This window comes from Erythrolamprus reginae, chromosome 1 (genome assembly GCF_031021105.1).
Source record: "Erythrolamprus reginae isolate rEryReg1 chromosome 1, rEryReg1.hap1, whole genome shotgun sequence".
Classification (NCBI taxonomy): domain Eukaryota; kingdom Metazoa; phylum Chordata; class Lepidosauria; order Squamata; family Dipsadidae; genus Erythrolamprus; species Erythrolamprus reginae.
The window spans coordinates 263817657-263842080 of NC_091950.1; the positions used below are offsets into that span (position 1 = coordinate 263817657).

A 24424-nucleotide genomic window follows, 5' to 3' on the forward strand; every position below is an offset into this window, starting at 1 on the left:
ACTGGTGCATGCGTAGGAAGCCAAATATCACGCAGGTCACACGGAGCTGCGCGCACAGCTCCATTTTCCCTCCTGGAATGCCACCTCCCACCATCCCCCCACAGGAACCAAATACTGGCAGTATTTAGAAAAGGTTAGACTGGATGGTGTTAGCAACACCTGCCATTTGGATTCCTAATAATGTTTCTGTTACTGTCTATGTATTTCACCACTGCAACTCATGGTGTGATTAAATGATCTGAAATAATGTATCATGACTCCAACTTAAAAAACGTGACCTGTTTATTGTAAATGAAAAGCATTCATAACAGTGCAAACAATTCTTTGGTAGATTTATTAAGTACAAATTTTATTTTTGGTAGGAATTTTAACAAAGTAAATAAATATGGAACAATTGCCACCAACAAAATACTGAGAAAAATGATCATTCAGCCATTGGCCACTGTCTCAAAAATGCTACATGAATTTTTAATTGGCAAAAAATGTAAAAAAAAATATCATCTTATAATATTTGATTTACATGATAATTATAGAATTAGGTCTATTTCCTAATCTGGTTTAACACCAAACATTTCCTGCTATTTGTTTAGCTATAAATGCTGGAAGTTACATCATTTTACATACTATTTGAACAATATTGATTATAGTGTTAACAGAAATGGCCTGCAAACCTTTTCTTTAATGACTCACTGGATTTTTTTCATGGAGATCTGATAGTGTACTGATCAAATATTTGTTTTATTGCAATATAGAAAGCCATAGTTCTTTGGTTATGGATTCTTGGAAAAGATACTCTTCAGTAATCATGGTGCAATCCTATATCTCTTTATTTGGGTATAGATACCCGCCACACAGAGACATTTAATATGATTTACTTTCAATAGATTTGCAGAGGGCTGTATTGCAAAATACCTGAGCAGGTTTTTGTTGTTGTTGTTTTGTTATAGTGTAGCTGCAGCACTAAAATTAATGGCCTTGGGTAATTTGTTAAGATTTTAACTTTATACCTACAGAAACATGCTTCAGTTATGATTATCTATCATATTTTTTGTTAATTTGCCCAAATATGAAACAATTCTAGAGGAATCCCCTACAGGAAAAATGTGATCTGGATTGTGAAAATACAGAATTTACTGAGGTACTGTAAGCCCTAAGAGGTAATCCTTAAAATAAAGTACAATTTTTAAAGTATGTCTTCACTTTGTGGGCATCAAAGTCAAATCTTTATCTAAGAATTTGCTTTCAAGTTCCACCTTGCACCTTACATGGTTATAAATCCTAGTATGTTTGGGCTTATTTTTAAGTAAATATGTTTAAGAGAGTACTCTTTAAACAGTTCTGAAAAATTTGTTTGTCAATTACTATGTATTCTCAAAATATTTTTCTAAAGCAGCTACTAACAGATACTGGTAGAGTATTTACTAAACAAATCCCATGGTTAGTTTCTCTGTATGATATTGCTTACACCCCTGAAAACTGATTAATGTCACTTCAGAAGATAGCTAAATTCTACAAATTAATGATCTGCATCATGAATTGAAGAACCAGTTGTGAAGCCAAACACATTGGTCAAATGAGGTATGAGAGCTTTTCTTCTCTGACTGTAATAATACATGCTGGTTATAAAAATAGGCAATATTGAAAACGGAAGTAAACAGTGGTATATTTAATGTAGACATAGTAACAACAGTCCTTAAAACACATATCTGGGCATACAGATTCACAAACAGTAATGTTTAACATGATTTTTACATAAGTACTAAGTAGGGAAAACAGGTGCCATGTAACCAAAAACTTTGAAATGTTCTTTCATACCAAGGGATTTTGTTTCAAAATCATGCAACAATCCATCTAGGATCAATAGAGTGCTGTTCTATGCACACTGCATTAGTACAACTCATTTATTCACGAAGTATTTTAGAGGAGCTTTAGCAGCATTTTTATTAAAGGTTGGTGCCTTTTATCTATGATCCTATATAATGTCATGATGAATGCATGACATTTGTTTTCAGGCTACACAATAATTCAGGTCAGAAGGTGGATGTAATTTTGAGGATGCCTTTTCCTGGAAAACTGTACACTTGACCAGTGTGATGTTTGTATCCCTAGCGAATCATCTTTTCCTGAAACCCTCATCTATTGGGACTTTTATGTTCACATTTTCAAGGTATTTTCTGAGTTAGCAATTATGGGGAAAAGCACATTGCGGAATCATTGTTTAAACCTTTCTGGTATTCAGGTCAAAAATGCTGTTATCTACATCTATAGCTCTATCTGTACCTAAAACTGTAAGAACCAGGTGATACAAACAGCAATTTTGTTGAACCTGACATGTTAACATGTGTGTCACTCATGCCTTGCTGGGGAATTCTGCAGTCCACACATCCTAAATTTGCCAAGTTTGAAAAACTATCTTGGAGCCTTTTCTAAGAGGACATGAGCATATTTAACGCTACCAGATCTGGGATGCTAGAATCTAGATAATCACTAAATGGCAACAAAGAAATGCTAATCTATCAGGAGAAATGGATTCTGGGAGGCCAGAATGCACTCAACAGTGAAAGTATGTTAAATTTCAGAAAGGTGCTAGAAGAGACAATAGATTTTTAAAAATATTGTGATATATGTAAACACAGTATACCCAAAATGGTTCTTAATTCCTGTTCGATTAATTTTTCTATTACTATATATTTTCCAGAAAAGCCAAATGCCTCCAACTCCTTTAGCCATTCATTCTGTGCCTAAGGTTTATCATGATAAATGAGTCTTCAATGTGGTTTATTTCTCAGCAGAAATATGAGTTATTTGGCATTACTAAGATATAAAGTAGGAAAATCAAAGTCCATATATGCTTGTTAGCAAATGAATAATGAATGCCTAAAACATATTTATGGGAGCCAAAATTAATATGGAATAGGAGTCACCAAGAAGCAACCCTCACATCCTTTTTCAAAAGGTCGCTCAGCCTTGGAAGATATGATAATAATGGGCAAGGTCAAATATTATCATTGAATGAATACAGACAATATCCATATCATAAGAATTAGAATTCCCAAACAGATTTGAATTCTGGGATTATTTCACATCTATAAATTAAGTTCTAATGTGGCAGATTTCTTGGATCACTTCAGCAAGTCTGCGGTTCTATATGTAAGAAAGATGAATTTAGGTAGTAAATGGAAGTACAAACAGTCTAAACATCTCAACTAAGACAAGAATCACAATAAGCTGGGAAACATAACACAAGTGAGAAATGTAAAGCAGCTGTGCAATTGCCCTTTAAACCAAGAAGTACATATTTTTTTCAAAAGGCTAAAAGTGCGAGAATTTGATATGATTTTTATTTTCTATCAGTATCTTTTCTCCTCATGCATATATAGACTTGTGAATTATGTTGTTGATGCTTTATGTTACAGCCATTCCCCTAGTAAGGCATGGTGGGGAGTCAGAAGCTTGATGTACCACAAACTTATGAATATTTTATCTGAATTTTCCAAGCCTATCAACTTCCATTGGTCTGGACTTCCTCTCCAAGAATGATATGTAAAGGCCTATCTGGCCAAGGAATTTCAGCTCTGAAATTTGTAAAAACATGGAAGTTTGCAAACTTGGAAAACATTGTATTACACTGGAAGTTAATTGGATAGGGAAAGATTTAATACTACAGGAATGTAAAAACCAGATGCCAAAATTAAGGGTTTTTAAAAAATTCTTGGACTCAGTTAGAATTAATACTGCAAGATAAAGTATGGTTGTGTTACTGTGGTAATGTATCCTGGCATGATAAGCTTTTTAAATCAAATATCTGTATCTTTCAGGTCTGACCTAGTGTTTGTATCATATTAAAACATTTGCTTTGGTTTGTTTAGTTCTGGTCACTGAATTCTGGTCACTGAATCACCAGCCACCCTGGTCTTTGAAAAACTTTGTTTATATTATTCAGTGCCACAAAACGAATCCAAAAATCCAAATATTAGTTTTTCATACATCCTTTGCTGTCATGTAATGGTATTCCAGAGTTCTGCAGCCCAGGCACGGCAGACCTAACGTTATCTGAATTCAGCTATTTGTGGTTTATTCAGTATGACATGGTCAAGTATCAATTGAATGATATATGAATGCAGGCAATATTTGTGTCTGTATATTGCACTAAGTCATGATTTTACCATGATGCATTCACTAAGCTATATACCTAGCACTAAGTAAATACACCTAGCACTAAGCCATGGTTAACAGAACCACATAATACAGTATATAAACCCAGGCATTATGTTACATGGACTTTATTTCTTCCAATGGCACCTGATTTCCCACCAGTGTACACAGAAAGAAAAATCAACCTGGGAGCCTAAAAAAACCTAAACAAATGCTTTAAAAAAAAAAAATAGCACCAGTTTTTAGTCTCTTGAACCTGAGAAGTTTCAACATAAAATTACCTTGACTAACACTGTGTATTCCCTTTCAATACTTTCACCTTGTGGTTTTCCAATAGATAAGAAAGTAAAACAGATTTTCTTTGTTGCCCCATCATCTGAATGCTATTCTTCTTTAACATCTTGGTTCTCTATTGTGGTTTAAAGCCTACTGTTACCTGTATTTGCCATGGGCAGATATCAATATGACTTGACATGTGACAATTGGGACTTAGGGTGCGTTTCCCTTGCTAACAGTTTGTTTTAGGCACACCGGACAGCAAATGCCCTTCAGCTTCACAGGTGTAGCACAATCAAGTGATGGACACGATTCCACATAACAGGTGACCTGACCAACCTGCATTTGAAAAGATAGAGTGACAGTTTAGTTACTTTTTAAAAAAAAGAACAAAAAGAAAATATAAAGATGAACATATACATTCCTGAAGAATGTACATTTGGGATTTCGGCCTGTATTGTTGATATAGTACAGACTATCTAGATATTTTAACATTAATTTGCTTGCTGAATTCTGAAAGAAAGTCAGTGGACAAACAAAGAGTGGAGAAAATTTCATATTGCTTGATAAATTGGGAAACATTTTTGCATGTAGTAATTGTTTGTAACTAGTATTAGTCACTGTTTCCTTGAAATTAATCAATTTTTTAATTAAACAGAATCTCTAAAGACAAAGAGATCTTACTCCATTTATACTGTATATCATGGAGACCTCCAGTTCCTTAGTTGCCATTATCCAGGAAGATACGTTATAAACTGGAGTAACAATGATGATCAAACTGTAACACTAATATATATTATTAAGTAAGCTTGTTCAATGCGTGCTGACCATCTCTTGACAAGACAGGCAGATAATCTTGTAGAGCCTTTTTCCATTGGGTACTTCATGGTTTTACAAAAGTCAGGAATCTGTTAAAAACACATTTTGCACTTTAGTCTGAGGACTTTCATGCTCTTATGCTTGGATTTTTTTTAGTGCCTTTGGTAGGCTGCTGTGAGAGACAAAATATTTAAATCCATGGGCCTCTGCTCTGAACCAGTGAGAACTGGACATGGAACCACTGATTGGTGTCAAAAATGGGAAAGTAGTCCAGCAAGGCTGTATATTGTCAGCCCTGCTATCTGTCTGTCTGTCTGTCTAAGAGAAGTCAAAAATAAATGTTAAAACTATTAAAAAAACAATTAAAAAACCCCCAAGTCAATTCGATCAAACAATATGCATACCAATCAAACACAACTTGGCCGTGATAGATATTGCATTCACTGCCCCCAGGCCCACCCGAAAAGCCAGGTCTTCACAGCCTTTTGGAAGGCCAGTAGAGTGGGAGCAGTATGAACATTAGGGAAAAGTATGTTCCATAGAGCCAGGGCAGCCACAGAGAAGGCCCTCCCCCACAGTCCGGCCAACCTACATTGTTTAGTCAACAGGACCTGGAGAAGCCCGAATCTGTGTGATCTTATTGATCTCTGGAAGGTATGTGGCAGGAGATGGTCCCGTAGATAGTCAGGCCCTAAGGCATGTAGGGCTTTATAGGTGATAACCAACACCTTGAATTGTGACCGGAGACTAATCAGTAGCCAATGCAGCACACAGCGTTGGGGTTGTATTTAATTTATTTATATGCAGAGCACATCAGGAGTAAAGTAAGACTTACCTTTCTTACCGGCTCTCTAATGTATATGCGCCATGCATGCATTCATTATGCTCGCGCAGTCATCTGCACATGGTTCAATCATGCACACACCATTGTCTGCACATGTGCAGAGTCTTTTGCACATGCATAGAGGGTCAAAATGGGGGAGGGTGTGTGACAACATCCTGGTTTGGGGGAGCACAGCTTCAGCCACCAGCACTACTGGCTCTCCAAACTACATGCTGCCGGCCCCACCAGCTCTCGCAAGCTGGTTAGGGCACCTGCATTTCACCTCTGATGGGGCTAAATGAATCAAAAGTTGGAATTAAGAGTGCGTGGAGAAATATCAACAACCTCAGATATGCAGATGATACCACTATAATGGCAGAAAATGAAAAGGAACTAAAGAGACTCTTGATGCTGGTGAAGAAGGAGAGTACAAAAGTTGGCTTGAAACTCAACATTAAGAAAAAGCTAAGATCATGGCATCCATCCCTCTTATTTCCTGGAAAATAGATGGGGAAGAAATGGAGGTAATGACAGATTTTATTTCCCTGAGCTCCAAGATCCCCAAAGATGGGGACTGCAGACAAAAAATTAAAAGACACTTGCTCCTGGGGAGGAAAGTTATGGCAAATCTAGACAGCATACTAAAAAAGCAAAGACATCACTCTGCCAACAAAATTGTGTATAGTCCAGATGATGGTTTTCCCAGTTGCAATGTATGGCTGTGAAAGTTGGGCCATAAGAAAGGCTGAGTGCCAAAGAATTGAGGCCTTTGAACGATGATGCTGGAGAAGATTCCAGCGAGTCCCTTGGACTGCAAGGCGATCAAACCAGTCAGTCCTAAGAGGAGATCAACCCTGACTGCTCTTTAGAAGGCCATATTCTAAAGATGAAACTCAAATACTTTGGCCACTTAATGAGAAGGAAGGACTGACAGGAGAAGAGCCTAATTGTGGGAAAGATTGAGGGCAAAAGAAGAAGGGAACGGCAGAGAATGAGGTGGCTGGCAGTGACTGATGTCACTGAAGAAATAGGTGTCAGATTAGGTTAATAAAGAACAGGAAGGCCTGGTGAAGCATTGTCTATGGGGTTGCAATGACATGATTTTGCAATTAACAACAACAAATTACTCTGAATCAGGAGGGTTTTTCTAAATTTTCAATAATTTGCATGAATGGAAGCACCAAGCACCAAGTGCTGCATGATGAAATTCTGAACATGTACATATTTTGCAGCTCCCCACCAAAACAAAACGAACATTAATCTCCTAAATTGAAATATTTCATCCAGAACCACCTTCTACTGCATGAATCCCAGCGGCCGATAAGGTCCCACAGAGTTGGCCTTCTCCGGGTCCCGTTGACCAAACAATGTTGTTTGGCGGGCCCCAGGGGAAGAGCCTTCTCTGTGGCAGCCCCGGCCCTCTGGAACCAACTCCCCCCATAGATTAGAACAGCCCCCACCCTCCGTGTCTTTCGCAAATTACTTAAGACCCACCTTTGTCACCAGGCATGGGGGAGTTAAGTTATCCTTTTCCCCTTAGGCTATTACAAGTTATGCATGGTATGTTTGTTTGTATGTTTGGTTTTTTATAATAAGGGTTTTTTAGTTGTTTTTACTAATTGGATTGTTCATGTTGTTTTACCACTGTTGTTAGCTGCCCCGAGTCTGCGGAGAGGGGCGGCATACAAATCCAATAAATAATAAATAAATAATAATTTATATTATTATGTCCTAGATATAACACTATGTTATTAAATGTTCTTGATGTCAGGGCTGCATAAAGTTTTCAGGGACTAATTTCTTGCAACAGCACATACGCTACTATGCCTCCAAGGTGTAAGGCATTTTAAAAACTAGAAACAAATTTCACAATGTGTAAATTTTTATGGCTCAAGCTCTCACTAAACACACAGAGAAGGGAGTTTTATATAGGCCACAGCTGGATTGTCTCAAACTTTCAAATACGACTATGCAATAGCAGACAAACAGTGCATTGTTACCGAGATCTTCTTAAAAGTGAGTCATGCCAGGTTTGATGAGACTTACTTCCAAGTCGTTCTGAGCAGGATTGCAATCTTAAGAGATTTCCCCTTCAAATGAACAAACTCAAGTGGGTACAGAAAAGACAGAGGTAGTAAATTGGAATTTATTTGTCTTTGGAGATTGGTTAAATTTAATAGGGTAAAAGTTCTGCAAACTGCCCAACTTCATTCTGATTAACACCATTTATTTTGGGTTTACTCATCACTGAAAGGACAAGAGAAAATTCAAGCACTGAAGTGTGTGGCAACCCCAGGCCAGAAGAGAATATTGTAAACTAAACTACTCTTTGTTGGATGGTGTGTGTATGCGTGAAAGATTAGCTTCATAGCCAAATGGGCTAGAAACCTGCTTTTGTTTTCTAAAAACAAATTTAAAAAGTAGCAGCAGTTGAGATTGTTCAGGAAGCCCAATTTGCCAATTTTACATTCTCTGGCAGCAATCCCTTTGGCAAGGAGACAATATAGTCAGTTGAATAGCAGCAGCTTGTTTCCTTGGCAGTCAAAGCGGCAGAGGCCAAACACTGTGAAACTATGATAACAATAACATTTTCAAACAAGCAAAAAAGAAGCTCCTGAGGAATAATGTAGAAAGTTGCAGCCCTCTACAAATTTATCAGGAAGATTCACTAAACTCCAGAAGACAAATGGACAAGAAGACATGCATACATGTTAAACTCACCTTGCATTCACATGTGGTGCAGGGGTCTTTTTTCCATGTGTCATTACTGGAATAAGATTTGCCATTTTCATCAGTACATTCGGTTCTACTGAGCCGTGACTCAAGTTTCTTTATCTGGATAAGAGACACGTTGTTTATCCATCAGTGCCAAAAGGATTTCTGTTTCCTTTTATGTGCAATGCAATAAAGTCATAGAACACCCTTCAAAATTCTCATGATATGTCAGGTTCATTTAACTGGGAAATTCTGTACTAAGATGGCAACGTATGATACTTTACTTTGCATAATGATAAATAAGATAGGCGAGGCATTCAGCAACTAAAAAGTCACAGGCTCCCTTGGGAATTTATTTGACATTTTGTGCATTAAAATAACCCCCTACATCTGTTCCTTGCCTGAGGAAAAATGGAGTTTCACCACTCCATCCTTTAAAACAAAGAAATAACAGACTCAAACCAGGCTGATTTGGGAAGAATTTTGCTTCTCCGTTAATTAAACAAAGAGTTAGAGGAGAACCAGAAGGATGTGATGGAGACACACAGTGATAACTCAGTCATAAATACGTTTAATCATGTGAGAACTATTGGCCAGATTCAGTTCTGCATGTCACACATGGATCTTGGATTCAAAATGTAAGGAGATTATAGAACAGAAACATACAAGAAAGAAAAGACAAAGATTTCCTTGGATGTTTTTTCTTCTCCTTTTTAGTGCAATTTGTTCCTCAACTTTATCTTTACAGATTTGTTTGGAAGGCAACTGATCTAAGGTCAGTCACAGAGCTTTACAAAACTAATATGAACCTGGATTTTCTTGGTTCAAAACAAATGATCATTTCTGCAACACAGTAATGGGTTTTCAAGATTTATATGACATGTCTCTCTTAGGAATTCAAGCCATCTTATATATAATAGTCCTTCCTCCAATTGTTCCCCACACAACCCTGTAGGCTAGAGTGCATTATGAGAGAGTGAGCTTTCATGAGTGAGGTAAATCTGAACCTGAGAATCCCAAATCCTAATCTAGGATAACATTTGACCTCAATGCATTTCAAAATAATACCTTGCTTGAATGGAAACATTAATCAATTGTCTATTACACAAATATGTTTTCCTAAAGGATAAAAATTATAATCGGAAGTCATTCATGAAGAGATGGTGATTTAACAGACATTTCTACTGATTTTCCACACTTCTACACCTTTAAGGATCCATTATGTCCACAAATTGCCCAAAGCATGTTTTGGTGGCATGCTTTGGGGAAATAACATATTTTTCGGAGTATAAGATGCACCTTTTTACCCCCCAAAAGAGTGTGAAAACTTGGGTGTGTTTTATACACTGAATGTAGCCCCACCCAGCCACCCTCAACAAGTAATTTACCTCCTTGCAGCAATTTAGCCCCTTGAAGCAAGCAGCAGCAGAGCCTGCTTAGCACAAGCCACTGATTATCTGGCAAGCCATGCTAAAATGAAAGTGAAACTAAAACTGTACAGAAACAAATTACAGTGGTACCTGTACTTAAGAACACCTCTACTTAAGAACTTTTCTAGATAAGAACCGGGTGTTAAAGATTTTTTTGCCTCTACTTAAGAACCATTTTCTACTTAAGAACCCAAGCCTGGAAAAATTTCCCAGGAAATTTGAGAGTGGCATGAAGGCCCAGCCAGTTTCCTGCCATTTCCCCTTTAATCCTGGCCATCTCAGGCTGCCAGAGGAGCCTTTCAGTGGCGCTTAAGGAGGCTTTGGCAGTCCAGAGCGAACGAAGCATTTTCCTTTCTCTGGGCGCTTGGATAGGGAATAAACCTCTGCCAGCGCCCAGAGAAAAGAAATGCTCCCTTTGCTCTGGGCAGCCAAGGAGTCACCACAGCGAAGGAAAGGTGCTGGCTACAAAGTGAGCAAGCAAGAAGAGAGGGGAGCCCTTCAGCATGGGAAGGCAGCAGGTAGCAGCAGTCAGTGTATGGGAGGTAGCCTCGTGCCCGTTGTATGGGAGGCGTGTGCTCCTCCTCGTTTCTCAGAATCCCTCTTTTTTTAAAAAAAAAAGCCTTAAAGTTTTGGATATTTTTGATTCACCTCACCTTCTTCCTTCGGCAGCGACTGTCCTCCTCCTCTTCTTCCTCCTCCTCCTCCCACCCAGATTCTGAGCTTTTATTTCTTTCCTAATGGATCTGCATGCATTATTTCCTTTTACATTAATTCCTATGGGAAAAATTGCTTCTACGTAAGAACGTTTCTACTTAAGAACCTGGTCATGGAACAAATTAAGCTCTTATGTAGAGGTATCACTGTATTGCAGGGAGAGAGGCAAAGGCTGAAACTGGCTGTTTGTTTTTTGCTGCAAGAAGGTAAGTGAATAACTATAAATGACTATAGAATGTTCAAATTATTACTTATTTTTTAAAGACTGCTTTATTATTGTTCTAGACAATTTAACAAAATGAAGAAGCTTTTTAAAGTAAATGCTTGATCTGAAGAGGCCAGTTCTATTGCATCTTCTTTTAATAGCAGAGAATACTTCCAGAAAGCCATATCAATTTTAAAGATCTGTAAAAATATAATCTGAAATGTCCTGTTTTAGTATTAAGTATTAGTATTAAAATAAGGCAGCTGAGTTAAATCCTGACTTAGTCATGTTTAAATAATTGGAAGGAGTAAATGTGATTACATTTCAGAAAACTTTCTGGGATTAATATATTGCCATAATGTACATTTCTCCAATTCTTTGCTATTTCTATGGTTCAGATAGATATGCACATAAATACACAGCAAACAGTATATATCATCTGTGCTGTTTGTTGTTTGGCAAATCACTAGGAGGAAGAGGCTTTTTTCCCTTGTTTTCTTCCCCCAAAATTAAGGTGTATCCTATACTCTGAAAAATATGGTAAGTGAAAGTTGCATTCCTCCTACTCTGTCTGGACTAACCCTTCAACACTTAAATTGACTGCAAAAATATTTTAGCATTCAATGTTATTTGAAGAATCTTTCACACTCACCTGTTTTCTGAGGTCTGTAATTGTTTTTTGCATATCACCAACAAATTCTTTGAAATCATTCATTATGGGGGATTTCTTGTGCTCATTAAAGGATGTAGTGTTGTTAAAGAATGTATTCCCTCTTGCAAAACTGGAACAAGAAGAGAAAAAAAAGTGACATGTTGCTCAAAAGATGTATCGTTGATTTAAAAAATCCAGTTGTCTAGCTTGTTATCAAATTGGCTATCTTTAATGCATTATCTAACCCAATTTGCTAGTTGAGAAATTTGTGTACAAGCATAGTTAAAATCATTGCGATAGAGGTTGCAGAAAATTATGACTATTTTCTTAATCAGGATTAATGAAGTACATCAAAGTTCTTTAAATTATTAGAAAGAACTCAAATGTTTTGTCTTAGAATACTTCACTGCTTCTGAGACGCTATCTCCATCTCTATCCTCCATTGTGCAGGATGAATACTTCTGGAGGAGAGACTTTACCAGTCTAAAGATATAGTGGTTTCTATGCAGTTCAAATGGCCTTGTCCCTTTCTTTTATTATAGAAACATAGAAACATAGAAGACTGATGGCAGAAAAAGACCTCATTGTCCATCTAGTCTGCCCTTATAATTATAGGTTTGGCCATCTCAAAATCTTTTCTGGAGAATTCTGATCATTTTTTTTGGAATAAATTTAGAAATGATGAAGAATTCTATGCTTGGTTAGGAAGCTGGGTTGCAAGAAAGCTGTTAATGCCGTGTTGAATTTTACTAATTTAATAACTGCAGTGATTCACGTAACAGTTGCGGCAAGAAAGCTTATAAAATGGGAGCAAAAACCATTTAACAACTATCTTGCCTAGCGATAGAAATTTTGAGCTTTGTGGTCATAAACTGAGGACTACCTGTATACCAACTTTGAAGTGACTTAACTCAGTGATGGCAAAACCTTTTCAGTTCGGGTGCCAAAAAGGTGTGTTCATGAGCAGGCGCATGGCCACACCCATAATGCAATGCCCGGTGCATGCACACAACCCCCCCTGCTGCCCCCCCGTGCATGTGCACAGGCCTCACTGAAATCTGCTGACTTCCAGATGGCCCATTGGGCTGTTTTTTGCACTCCCCAGGGCTCAGGAAAGCCTCCTGAAGCCTGGGGACGGTGAAAAATGGCTCAACAGGCCAATTAGAAGTTCAGAAATGAAAGGAAGTGGAGATGCCCTACTACCTATCTTCAGATAGTTGCAACCAGGACTCACACACTGCAGTCCATTTCTTCTGCAATAGGGAAGGCTTTCCTGAAGGCCTCTGCAGCTGATAACAGAGCTTTGGATTGATCCAGAGCTCTGCTATCGGCTGCAGAGGCCTTCAAGTAAGCCTTGCCGGTTGCAGAAGAAATGGGCCAACATATGCAAGGCCTGGTTGCAACTGTCCAAAGCAGAAGAAGTTCCTGAAGACTTCTGACAGTGAAAAAGGAAGCTGAGAAGGAGCATACAATACAAGGCTGTTGGGGTCTGGATGGGTGTCAACAGGCTCAAACTCAACCCTGACAAGACGGAGTGGTTGTGGGTTTTGCCTCCCAAGGACAATTTGATCTGTCTGTCCATTACCCTGGGGGGGGGGGATTATTAACAACCTCATAGAGGGTTCGCAACTTGGGCATCCTCCTCGATCCATAGCTAACATTAGAGCACCATCTTTCGGGTGTGGCAAGGAGGGCGTTTGCTCAGATTTGCCTGGTGCACCAGTTGTGGCCCTATTTGGACCAGAAGTCACTGCTCACAGTCACTCATGCCCTCATCACCTCGAGGTTTGACTACTGTAATGCTCTCTACTTCAGATCGTGCAGAATGCGGCTGTGAGAACAATCATGGGCCTCCCCAGATATGCCCATGTTTCATCAACACTCCGCAGCCTGCATTGGTTGCCAATCACTTTCCGGTCACAATTTAAAGTGTTGGTTATGACCTATAAAGCCCTACATGGCATCGGACCAGAATACCTTCGGGACTGCCTTCTGCCGCATGAATCCCAGTGACCGGTTAGGTCCCAGAGTTGGCCTTCTCTGGTCCCATCGACTAAGCAATGCCGTCTGGCGGGACCAAGGGAGAGAGCCTTCTCTGTGGCAGCCCCGTCCCTCTAGAATCAACTCCCCCCGGAGATTAGAACTGCCTCCAACCTCCTTGCCTTTCACAAGCTCCTAAAAACCCACCTATGTCGCCAGGCTTGGGGAAGTTGATATGCCCCTTAGCTACTATGCTTTATGTATGGTTTGCTTGGGTTGCGTGATTAATATTTTATTATAAGGGTTTTAATCTGTTTTTTAATATTGGATTTGTACCTTGTGTATTATGTTGTGAGCCGCCCCAAGTCTTCGGAGAGGGGCAGCATACAAATCTAATAAATTATTATTAAATTAATTATTATAATTATTATACAAGTGAACCTTTGGTTGGCTGTTGGGTCGTTTTCGCCGTGGGGAAGGAAAACGGCTGAAAATAAGGCTGAAAATCACCTGGCCAGTGCACATATGGAACAATGTGGGTTCCTTTCCTTCACTCCAATTCCTATCAGAGACATGAAAGGAACCCCCACATGGGCGTCCCCCAGGCTATGGCAATGTCGCCTGCCAATCCTTTCAACCTGGAAGTGCCTCAGTGCCTCTGACACTGATGCAATGCAATCAGTGAAATCATCAAAGTAAACAACCCCATGTGATGCAGCCATAACCAGGTCACAACCCTGAGTGGATAATGATATCCATACCCCCTCCCACATAACAGTGGAGTTACAAGATCACAACTCCTACTGAATCTGATGTATTGAGTTAATTAGGAAAAGTGACATGCAGGGGTGGGCTGCTGCCCGGGGGGACGGGACGAAGTGGGGTAGCAAAAATGGAGCTCCGCCCCAGAATATCCAATTTGCACTGGAAGATATTGGAAGAAAATGCAGGGTGTGCTGTATAAGCCACACCCACAATGTGGTAGTAAAAAATTTGGTAGCCCTTCACTGGTGACGGGTCAACCCTGGACTGCTGAATCCAAATCTAGCCCTAATTCTAAATGGATTCAAATTAATACTAAGGGAATAATTAATAGAACCTGGGGCTGTGCTGCATTCGGGGAGCAAACCCTGTTTGTGCATTGTGAAATAAATAATAGCCAAAACGTGCTTTTTAATTTTGTGGAGTTTTAAAATTAGAGTGATGAATGCCAGAATAGGAGATTCTAAAATGTAGCCACAACCTTTGTTCACCCTTTTTCTAAAAGGGCTGTAGGCAGTTTTTAAAATTACTCCTTGGAATTTCTTATTGGCATCTTGAAAATTCTTTGGGTTCTGTGCTCAAAGCCACTAAATCCTAAGCAGGACAATAAAATTTTAAAAGTAACAAGTCAAGAAATTGGGATATGTACCTTGATGCTCTTGGAATTTTTAGATATTTTGAAGGTTTATCTTCCCGAAAACTGTAATCAAGAGAGCGCCTTCCTCGAAAGTGGTATGAAAATGCATTGAATTGTCCTCTAGTTCTACAGTCTGAAATTAAACAGAAGATCCCAAACTTCGTTAAGACATGAACAAGTGAAACTTCATGCATCTTTGAGCTGAATAGACATCATCAACTAGTCTTGATAACATATATATTGCATTTCTTTTTATAGCTTCGCAAGCCGAAATATTTACTGATCCTGGAAAGGAAGGTTGGAAGAAAATTATGGGTTCAGAGTATGGTAAATACATTATTGAATGAGGAACAGGTATTAGACAGCTTGTAGTAGATGATAGCATAGGATTCTTTACAAAACATTTTCTGGATCCCTTTGATATTAATAATGTCTGAACAAACATCAAGGATGTCTAACTAGGTAAATCTGTGAATAGTTAGACATCCTTGATGTTGAGCGGAAAATACAAGAGTACTTGTCAGTGGTCATAGACAAATTAAGACAAAGCTGAAAATACTAACCAACTATCACACAGTGAAATAGACCATTTTCTGGTTTTATTATTATGGAGAAGAAAAGTTTCTCTGTGTGTGTTGGTCTCTGTGTTGCTATGATTAAGCTGGCACTTGCTTAAATGTTCCAAAGACATTTTTTTTTAAAGCATACTTTAATACTGAACCTGGAAAAATATTTAAGAGTAAAGAAACAGGAAATAATAAAAACAGATATCGTCTACTTTACAAAAACAAGCATAATAACTGAATATCTGTGGAATTTGAATTATACCAAACTAAGAAGTATTAGTATTGTAGTATATTTTCACACATAAATAATCTAGTTGGCAATTTTCACCACAAATTTATTGTTCCAATAAAGATAAAGATATATAGGTATTAGATAGTATGGCTATAGATACACAGAAAAGTGTCCCTGTCAAACTAAGTGCTGGTCATTACACAACTATCTGTACATTTGCTTCATATCATAATGGAGAGTCGTTTTTACTGATCGCTCAAGAACAAACCAAAGCCACCAGAGACAGATGTTGCTAGCAAATTGCACTCTAAAACTTTCCCAGTTCAAGGAACCTGGATGCTTTTTAAACTGAGTTCATACCTCTTCTAATCAAGACTTTGTTCAAAAGGGGGAATATCTTTACCTGTGCTATAATTCTGCTACATTTCCCATAATTTTATCCCACCCAGAGAACATCAAAACATAGCTCCCATAATTATGGGGAAAGCTTGCTAAAGATGAAGTAAGCAAAAACATTGGTCAATTTTTTTCTAGAAAATGATGCTCTTGAGAAATGTTGAGAAGTTGTGGAATCACGTGGGATTTAAAATCTGTTCTACCTCAGAAACCAGAGAGGAAGAAAATAGACAATTTTTGTGCATATTAACTACCATTTTTGAATCAAGAACTTCATTTATCTGTTAATAAAGAGCCATAGTCTACTCCCTGAAGCTTAAAGAGCAAGACGATGAGAACTAACATGTTGCCTCAGATTGAAATGGTGTTGTCATCTGGCGGGACCCAGAGGAAAGCCTTCTCTGTGGCAGCCCCGACCCTCTGGAACCAGCTCCCCCTGGAGATTAGAATTGCCCCCACCCTCCTTGTCTTTCGTAAACTTCTTAAAATCCACATCTGCTGCCAGGCATGGGGGAACTGAGACATCTCCCCCGGGCCTATACAATTTATGCATGGTATGTTGTGTATATGTTTTCTTTTAATAAGGGGTTTTTAGTGACTTTTAATTATTAGATTTGTTATATACTGTGTTATTACTGTTGTGAGCCGCCCCAAGTCAATGGAGAGGGGTGGCATACAAATCTAATAAACTGAATTGAATTGAATTGAATTATGCACAATGCCTAGAAACATCTACATCATACAATGAGTAGTTTACATAGGAATTGTAATACATCATCCAGGAGATCCCCCAGGGACCTTCAAGGGAGATGTTCCTGTCTTAAAGGAGACAGGATGTTCCTTTAAGACAGGAACATTCAATTAGATCTGTGCATGGAGAGTAGAAGCCTGACAGTAAATGGGAAGAACAATTTTATAAGTAACTTTATCAGACTTGTCTACACAGGATGTTTAAGTACAGGTAGTGCTGAACTTACGACCACAATTGAGCCCAAAATTTCTGTTGTTAAGCAAGACATTTGTTAAATAAGTTTTGCCTCATTTTACAACATTTCTGGCCACAGTTGTTTAGTGAATCACTGCAGTTGTTAAGTCAGTAATACGGTTGTTAAGTGAATCTGGCTTTCCCATTGACTTTGCTTGTCAGAAAGTCGCAAAAGGGGATCACCATGACCACCAGGACACTGGAACCCTCATAAATATGGGTCAGTTGCCAAGAATCTGAATTTTGATATGGTTGTGTGAAATGGCTACGAGTCACTTTTTTTGTGTGCCATTGTAACTTGGAACGGTGATTAAATAAACTGTGGTAAGTCGAGGACTTCATGCATTTCATGATTTCATTTTATTTGAAACCTGTGAGCTTCGCTTTTTCAAAGAAGAAAAAAAGAGAAAGCGGTGGCATATATATCGCCATACCTTCGCAGCAGTCTTGCCACATCCTGAGATCCACTTTAGGAACTTCAGCACAGCTTCCATAACCATGTGGGAACTCGGCCACTCTAAAAACATCACGTTGCACTCTGGTTATGTTGTCCCCATTCTCACAGAGAACTCTTGCAAGGGACGACTGCTTGATTTGAGTCAACTGAGCTGGAGTAAACACACCTGGGTTCTCATACCACAACCTGTAGTCTCACATGAAGTAAGAATAAATTCTTAGTCAGTATTCAGGGAAACAGAAAAGGAAGGAATATATTCACATTAACAGAACATTTAAAGTACGGTTATATTTAATGGCAGAATTGCTCATTATACTGACTTTTTCTCTCTATCATTATACTGTTTCTGATAGTTCTTAAGAAAGTGTTCCATTTAAAAAACAACAACACCATACCTGTACCTATATTTCTAGTCCAGGCATGCTTTTTTGCATTATCTGAATAAAACTAAACACATCATAGATAACTCAAATGAGCTGCAAAGCCTTACTATGCCTTCTATCATGCTTTCGTAAATAAAGGTCCACAATGACAGTATAATGCCATATAACAAGGAATCCTTGACAAAAGCAGTTTTGCATGCAAAAACTTTCTTATAATCCTAAATCCTGCACATACAATGTGGTGTCACATAGTTAGAATCAGTGGCGGCTTGCTCATGGTTCGGACCAGTTGTTAGAACCAGTAGTTTGCCCACCAGCCCAGGAAGCTTCTGCACATGTTGCGTGTGCACACAAGTGCACGTGCGAACCAGTGGCAAAATTATTTACAACCCACTACTGGTTAGAATGCAGTATTGCAGGCTAATTCTGCTCATTACTAGGAGTTTGATCCTGACTGGCTCAAGTTTGAGTCAGCCTTCCACCCTTCCAAAGTTAAATGAGGACTCAGGGGAGCAATAGGTTGATTCTGTAAATAACTTAGAGATTGCTGTAAAGCACTTTGAGGCACTCTATGAGTATATACTTCTAAACATTAAGACTTCTCTGCTACCGATTCCTTTGGAATACTTGTGACGAAATGGCCCTTCACAAATTTATTCTTTTATTTATTGGATTTATATGCTGCCCCTTTCCTAGGTAGAATGAGTTGCAAAGGGAAGGATTGCTCACTGTTGCTCCATGTTTGGTTCTAGGTTGTTATCTTCTGACTGGAACTCTTCAAAGTCTAGTATGACTAGTTAAATACCAAACTTACCTGTCTCCATCTCGGAGACGTTTAAACTGTGTGCTCAAGAGACACATCAGTGTAGGTCCCAACCTGCTTCCAGGAACTAGATCTTCTAGTATAAGAGCAGGAAATAAATCTATGTTCAGTGGTGAACCATATAATCTATACAAGAAAAATAAATGGTTGCAGATGACCCAAAGTAGGAATTCAGTGTTATATTGAATTTTAAAATCCACAACTAAAAGATACTATTCTGGATTTGTTATATCTTTTTCCTCAATTTGCCATATTACTATGTGTTAATTTGAAAAAAAGTGTTCACTAGATTTAGTTCTGAATCTACAAAGTTCAAAACAAGCAGTCAGTATTTTCTGCACGTGTTACAGAAAGACTATATTTGAACCTGTATAGAATGCAACTGTCTTCAAAGAAAGAGAATAACTGCATACTGGTAGAAAAAATAGTAGGCTCTCTAGCTTTTAAAAAATGTTTTTAAAAAGGTAAAGAAGCACTAATCTTATACAGTACAGTGATACCTCATCTTACAAACGCCTCGTCATACAAACTTTTCGAGATACAAACCCGGGGTTTAAGATTTTTTTGCCTCTTCTTACAAACTATTTTCACCTTACAAACCCACCTCTGCCGCTGGGATGCCCTGCCTCCGGACTTCCGTTGCCAGTGAAGCACCCGTTTTTGTGCTACTGTGATTCCCCTGCGGCTCCCCTCCATGGGAAACCCCACCTCCAGACATCTGTGTTTTTGTGATGCTGCAGGGGAATCCCACAGCGCAAAAATGGGCGCTTTGCTGGCAACAGAAGTGGGGTTTCCCAGTGAGGGGAGCCTTAGTGAAATCGCAGCATCGCAAAAACACGGAAGTCCGGAGGTGGGGTTTCCTGTGGAGGGGAGTCTCAGGGGAATCACAGCAGCGCAAAAACAGGCGCTTTGGCTGGCAAAAGGGGTGAATTTTGGGCTTGCACACATTAATCGCTTTTCCATTGATTCCTATGGGAAACATTGTTTCGTCTTACAAACTTTTCACCTTAAGAACCTCATCCCGGAACCAATTAAGTTTGTAAGACAAGGTATCACTGTATAAGCTGATTTCCAAAATATGGTTCTGTTACATCTGAACTGCTGATACAGAATAAGATATCCAACATAATAAACTTTGGTTGGTTCAAGAATCTTTCTCTGTAGATAGCTTACTTCGTTCAGGAAAACATCTGGCAAAATCTGTACATTACCATTTTCCATATTTAAAGCTTGTATACTATACAGCCATCCAAATGTGAACACACTAGAAACTGCATACTATTTTCCATTTAGAATGTCAGGAAATTGTTTGATTTTAAAAAAAACTTTAAAAAATGATTTTACAATAACATATGGATGTGAGAAGTCTTCAAGTATCAGACAATAAGTAACAAAAATACTCTACTTTGGCATAAAAACCAAATTCCTTAAACTCCAGGGAATAATTATGAAAACTAGAGAAAAGAGCTACAATGAAGAATGAGTTCATTATCTACATCTCCCATTGACCATGAATTAAGGCCCTTAATTTTAGGGTAAACTTCTGTTATGTGAAATTTAGTTCTTACATGTTTAAAAGTTAACGATTGGATGTCTAGATGTTGTTGTTACCGAAACAAAAAATCAGTTATCTCCAAAAGAGACGAGAGTCTTCTTCAAATATGATTAAAATAAGATAAATGTCACATAATCCTATGCACAGAGTGGAGGAGGAGGAGAAACAGGCACAAGGAATTTGACCATTCCTTATATGAACCACACTTGCACTGGACATGTGGCAGTTATTAGCATTTTTTCATTATGACTTCTTAGCTGTTCAGTAATAAATTCTACTTAACATAACTTCATGGATTTCTGTGTGACTTAAATGTTTGTATTCAGACTTCTGACAGCTTGCAGACAGAGATATTTATATTCACAGCCCTCCAATTGCAAATGTTAATATTTCCTAGATCTCTTAGAAAGGTCAAGGACATGCTGGGATGGTGGGGGAGGAAGCCAGCAACGCAGCCTTTTCTTCAGGAATTGCAAGGTTTACTTATTTATCTGTCCAATTTCTGGACCACCCAACTCCCAAAAAGACTCTGAATAGCTTCATTAAACTCCAAACAGGAAAAACATTATATAAGAAGGAAAATTGTCCAAGGGAACAGTGAAACTAGCAATCCTCCCTCCCCATATCACCCCCAACTTAGAGGATGCACCAGACATGTTACTCAAGACCTGATGAAATGGACATGTTTTTAATGTTAACTTGAAGAAGAACCGCGTGGGGACTAAACTAATCTTTGGATAGTGAAGCTGTTTAGGGGACAGATATTGCAGACCTGCTCCCAGGGTCCCTTCTAGGTCAGGGGTCACCAACCTTTTGTACCTCAGGGACCACTAAATTCATAATTTACAATCATTAGTGACTGACATTTACCATGGTACTGAAAAAAGTAATTTTTCACACTTACAACCATTACGACATCCCAATGGTCACGTGATCAAAATTCGGCCTTTTGGAAACTAGCAGGTATTTATGATGATTGCAGTGTCCCAAGGTCATGTAATCTTTTGTGACAGGGTAGTTTCCGCCTGGTTTGGACCAGATCGCCTGAACCAGTAGCGACTCGCTGATGACGATGGCATCACGGATTTGGTTCGCTCTGTGCCAATCCGTGTCCACTGCAATGTTTTTTGGGGAATTTTTGGTAAATTTTTCTGTGTTTGGATGGCTTCTCCTCTTCTGCTGCTTGAAAAAGGGCCCTCCTGGCCACCCTCGGGCTAATACTGACCATTATTTATTTGCCCGAAGCATAGCTGATCAGCTTCTCAGCTGTGTTTCCTTCTGCTGAGCATACGCAGAAGCCAAATTGCACGAGGGGATGAAAACGCAAGAGCATTTGCGTGAAATATTGCAATGTGAACCAGTGGTGACAGTTAAGTGCAACCCAACCCTGTTATGTGACTTTCTGGCAAGCAAAGTCAGTAGCGAGTCTGCTTCAGGTAAAAACTGTGCTACTAACTTAACAACTGCAGTGATTTGCTTAATAACTGTTGGAAGAAATGTCATAAAAATGGGGCAAAACTCACTGAACAACTGTCTTGCTTAGCAATGGAAATTTTGGGCTCAGAAGTGGTCATAAGGTCAAGGACAATCTGTACATGAGAACAGTACATGTACCCAATGTAATGAAATAACAGTACCCAATATAATAAAACAAATAATAAATATAATAAAAATGGGAAGTTTTACGTATACATCATACAGTTCTGGAATGAGTTGCTTCTCCTTTCTGTGGGAACACCTCAATAACTTACCAATAAAAATATCATTGACATTGGAAGCTTACCGTTTGAGTTTTTCTCTGATTTCAGGGTCCTTTATTTCATTTTTTAGATCTTCAAATGTGTGTGTGGAAGACAGATTGCAGAAAACTCTAAATTCGTGGTATGGTGCGATTCCATGATCTCTCCCTCTCTGAATATTCATCGCAGCCAAATCTAGAGCTACTGCTCGTGCCATGGAGAAAAGTCTCTCCGTCAGTTCAGTGTTCAACAACTGAGAAGTCACACGCATCTTACCAGCGGTGCCAAATAACCCTCGAAGGAGCGGATCGATGCCTCCTTCGTTTACAATCCGGAATGGGGAGAAGAAAGCTTTATGGAGAGAGATGTGGCCCTGGGGAATAGTTTCAAAATTCTCATCCAACCGATAGAGGACAGGGTTGATCAATGTGTGTCCAAATCTAAAAGCTGCTGTTGCAAATTCATTTGTTATGCCGGAATTAACATTGGGATCATAACCTTTATATTCACCGAGCATCTTCAGGCCTACCACTCCCAGGATTTTCGGCAGCCAGTGGCTGTAGGTTATATGCTGCATCTCCGCACCAACAATTTTACGTGTTTCGTGATATATTGTATCGCCATCCCAGTGTGGGTTCAGCTTCAGCAATTCAGTAGCAATCCTGTTGTGTTCCCGAAACCACAGTGTGTGCATACTGGTGAGTCCCAGCTGTTCATTAGCTCGATGGTCTCCAGCTAAGAAGCAGGGAATTGGGCTCTCGTTCTCATCCCTCATACACTCTGTTGGAGGGCCAGTCGCAAATGGAAGGAGAGGTTTTCCGGATCTCTGCACAATACCCTGCCTCAGAAGACCCCTGTGGCTCGCCAAGTCCCTGACCTCTTGAGCTTCGTGCTCTGAACTGCCGTATACATTGGATGCATCAATGTACGAGGTCAACTGATTGATCTGCTCTCGTGGGTAGACGGAGTTCATGAGAAGAGAGGTCATGCCACTTCCACACACGGGACTGGAACGTACAAAAAACATGCACCGTGCTCCATTTCTGACTCGAGGATCATTAGGTGGAATCATGATAGAGAAACATGGAGGGTCATTGGTACAAACTGAACTGCAATGCTGACCATCTGAAAATCTGGCTTCACTTAGGGCAGCCACTGTAGAGTCAAGGTCATGATCCAGGAATTGGCCCCACTGCATTAGCATGTGACTGAACTGGTCATCTGGAGTTATTGTTTCAGTCCCTATTAACGTAGTTGATACCAAACGTGGCATTGGGAGAGTATATCCATTGTAATGTCGATTAGGTCCGATGCCCCTTGGCAAATTAAAACCATTTTCATAGACTGATTTCAGCATTCGTTCAAAGGCTGTTAGAGAAGCTCCCCACATTGGATGCTGAAGATTATTGCATGTGCCATCGTGCGTTCTGTATTTCTGATGGTAGCACATGTCTGAACAGTTATTCACACGCCTATGGGCAGTGCAGCCTGACAGGTTAGCGATCAGATTCAAGTACTGCGGGGATACCAGATCATTATAGTGATAGCCTGAAACAGATAAGAGAGAGAGAGAAATAAGTTACTCACGAAGTAATAAAGTTAGAATAAAAATCAAATCAATCAAGAAATGCTATTTAAAAGTCTCAAATACAGACAGAATGACTGGCTAAAGATCACATTGAATAGGCATTCTGTATTTTAACGACTTTTTGTCCTATAGATTATACAATAACAGGAAATGAGAAGAAAAATTAAAAATATTTGTAACTTAAGTATAGAAGCCAGTATGAAAATGCTGAAGTTTTTTTTAAAAAAAATTATTGGTTTTTAAAATGTTACACACAGAGACTGCACCCACCACCTAACAACATACATACCCCACCACCAATTTGGAGGGTCTGTACAAACATCTTTGACATTCTTCTAAGCCTGGATCTGCATTTTATTTACATATCAAAGAGTGATTCTAATTTATTCTTTATGGCTAGATCACAAATCCTACTTGTCATATAACCTCTCACCATGTCCCATCGATCCATCAGTTTCTTCAATTTATTTTCATTGTACATACTGAAGTTGAATTTCTACTTGCAATGATATCCCGAAAGGCATTATTTAAT

At 39.0% G+C, this 24424-nt stretch overlaps 1 protein-coding gene across 2 annotated transcripts in view; it reads right to left on the minus strand.

The window, feature by feature from the left end:
- Positions 1 to 264: 264 nt before the first annotated feature.
- The window catches only part of PXDN (peroxidasin), a 102364-nt gene continuing 78204 nt past the window's right edge, over positions 265 to 24424 (minus strand). For both annotated transcript variants that reach the window (XM_070732932.1, XM_070732933.1), the window contains 7 exons: positions 22349 to 23852; positions 19002 to 19136; positions 17782 to 17990; positions 15181 to 15301; positions 11790 to 11919; positions 8795 to 8908; positions 265 to 4770 (listed from right to left, as the gene is read on the minus strand). In XM_070732932.1, coding sequence (XP_070589033.1) covers positions 4645 to 4770; positions 8795 to 8908; positions 11790 to 11919; positions 15181 to 15301; positions 17782 to 17990; positions 19002 to 19136; positions 22349 to 23852 — 2339 coding nt within the window. In that variant the 3' untranslated portion in view covers positions 265 to 4644. The remainder of the gene's footprint in view (positions 4771 to 8794; positions 8909 to 11789; positions 11920 to 15180; positions 15302 to 17781; positions 17991 to 19001; positions 19137 to 22348; positions 23853 to 24424) is intronic.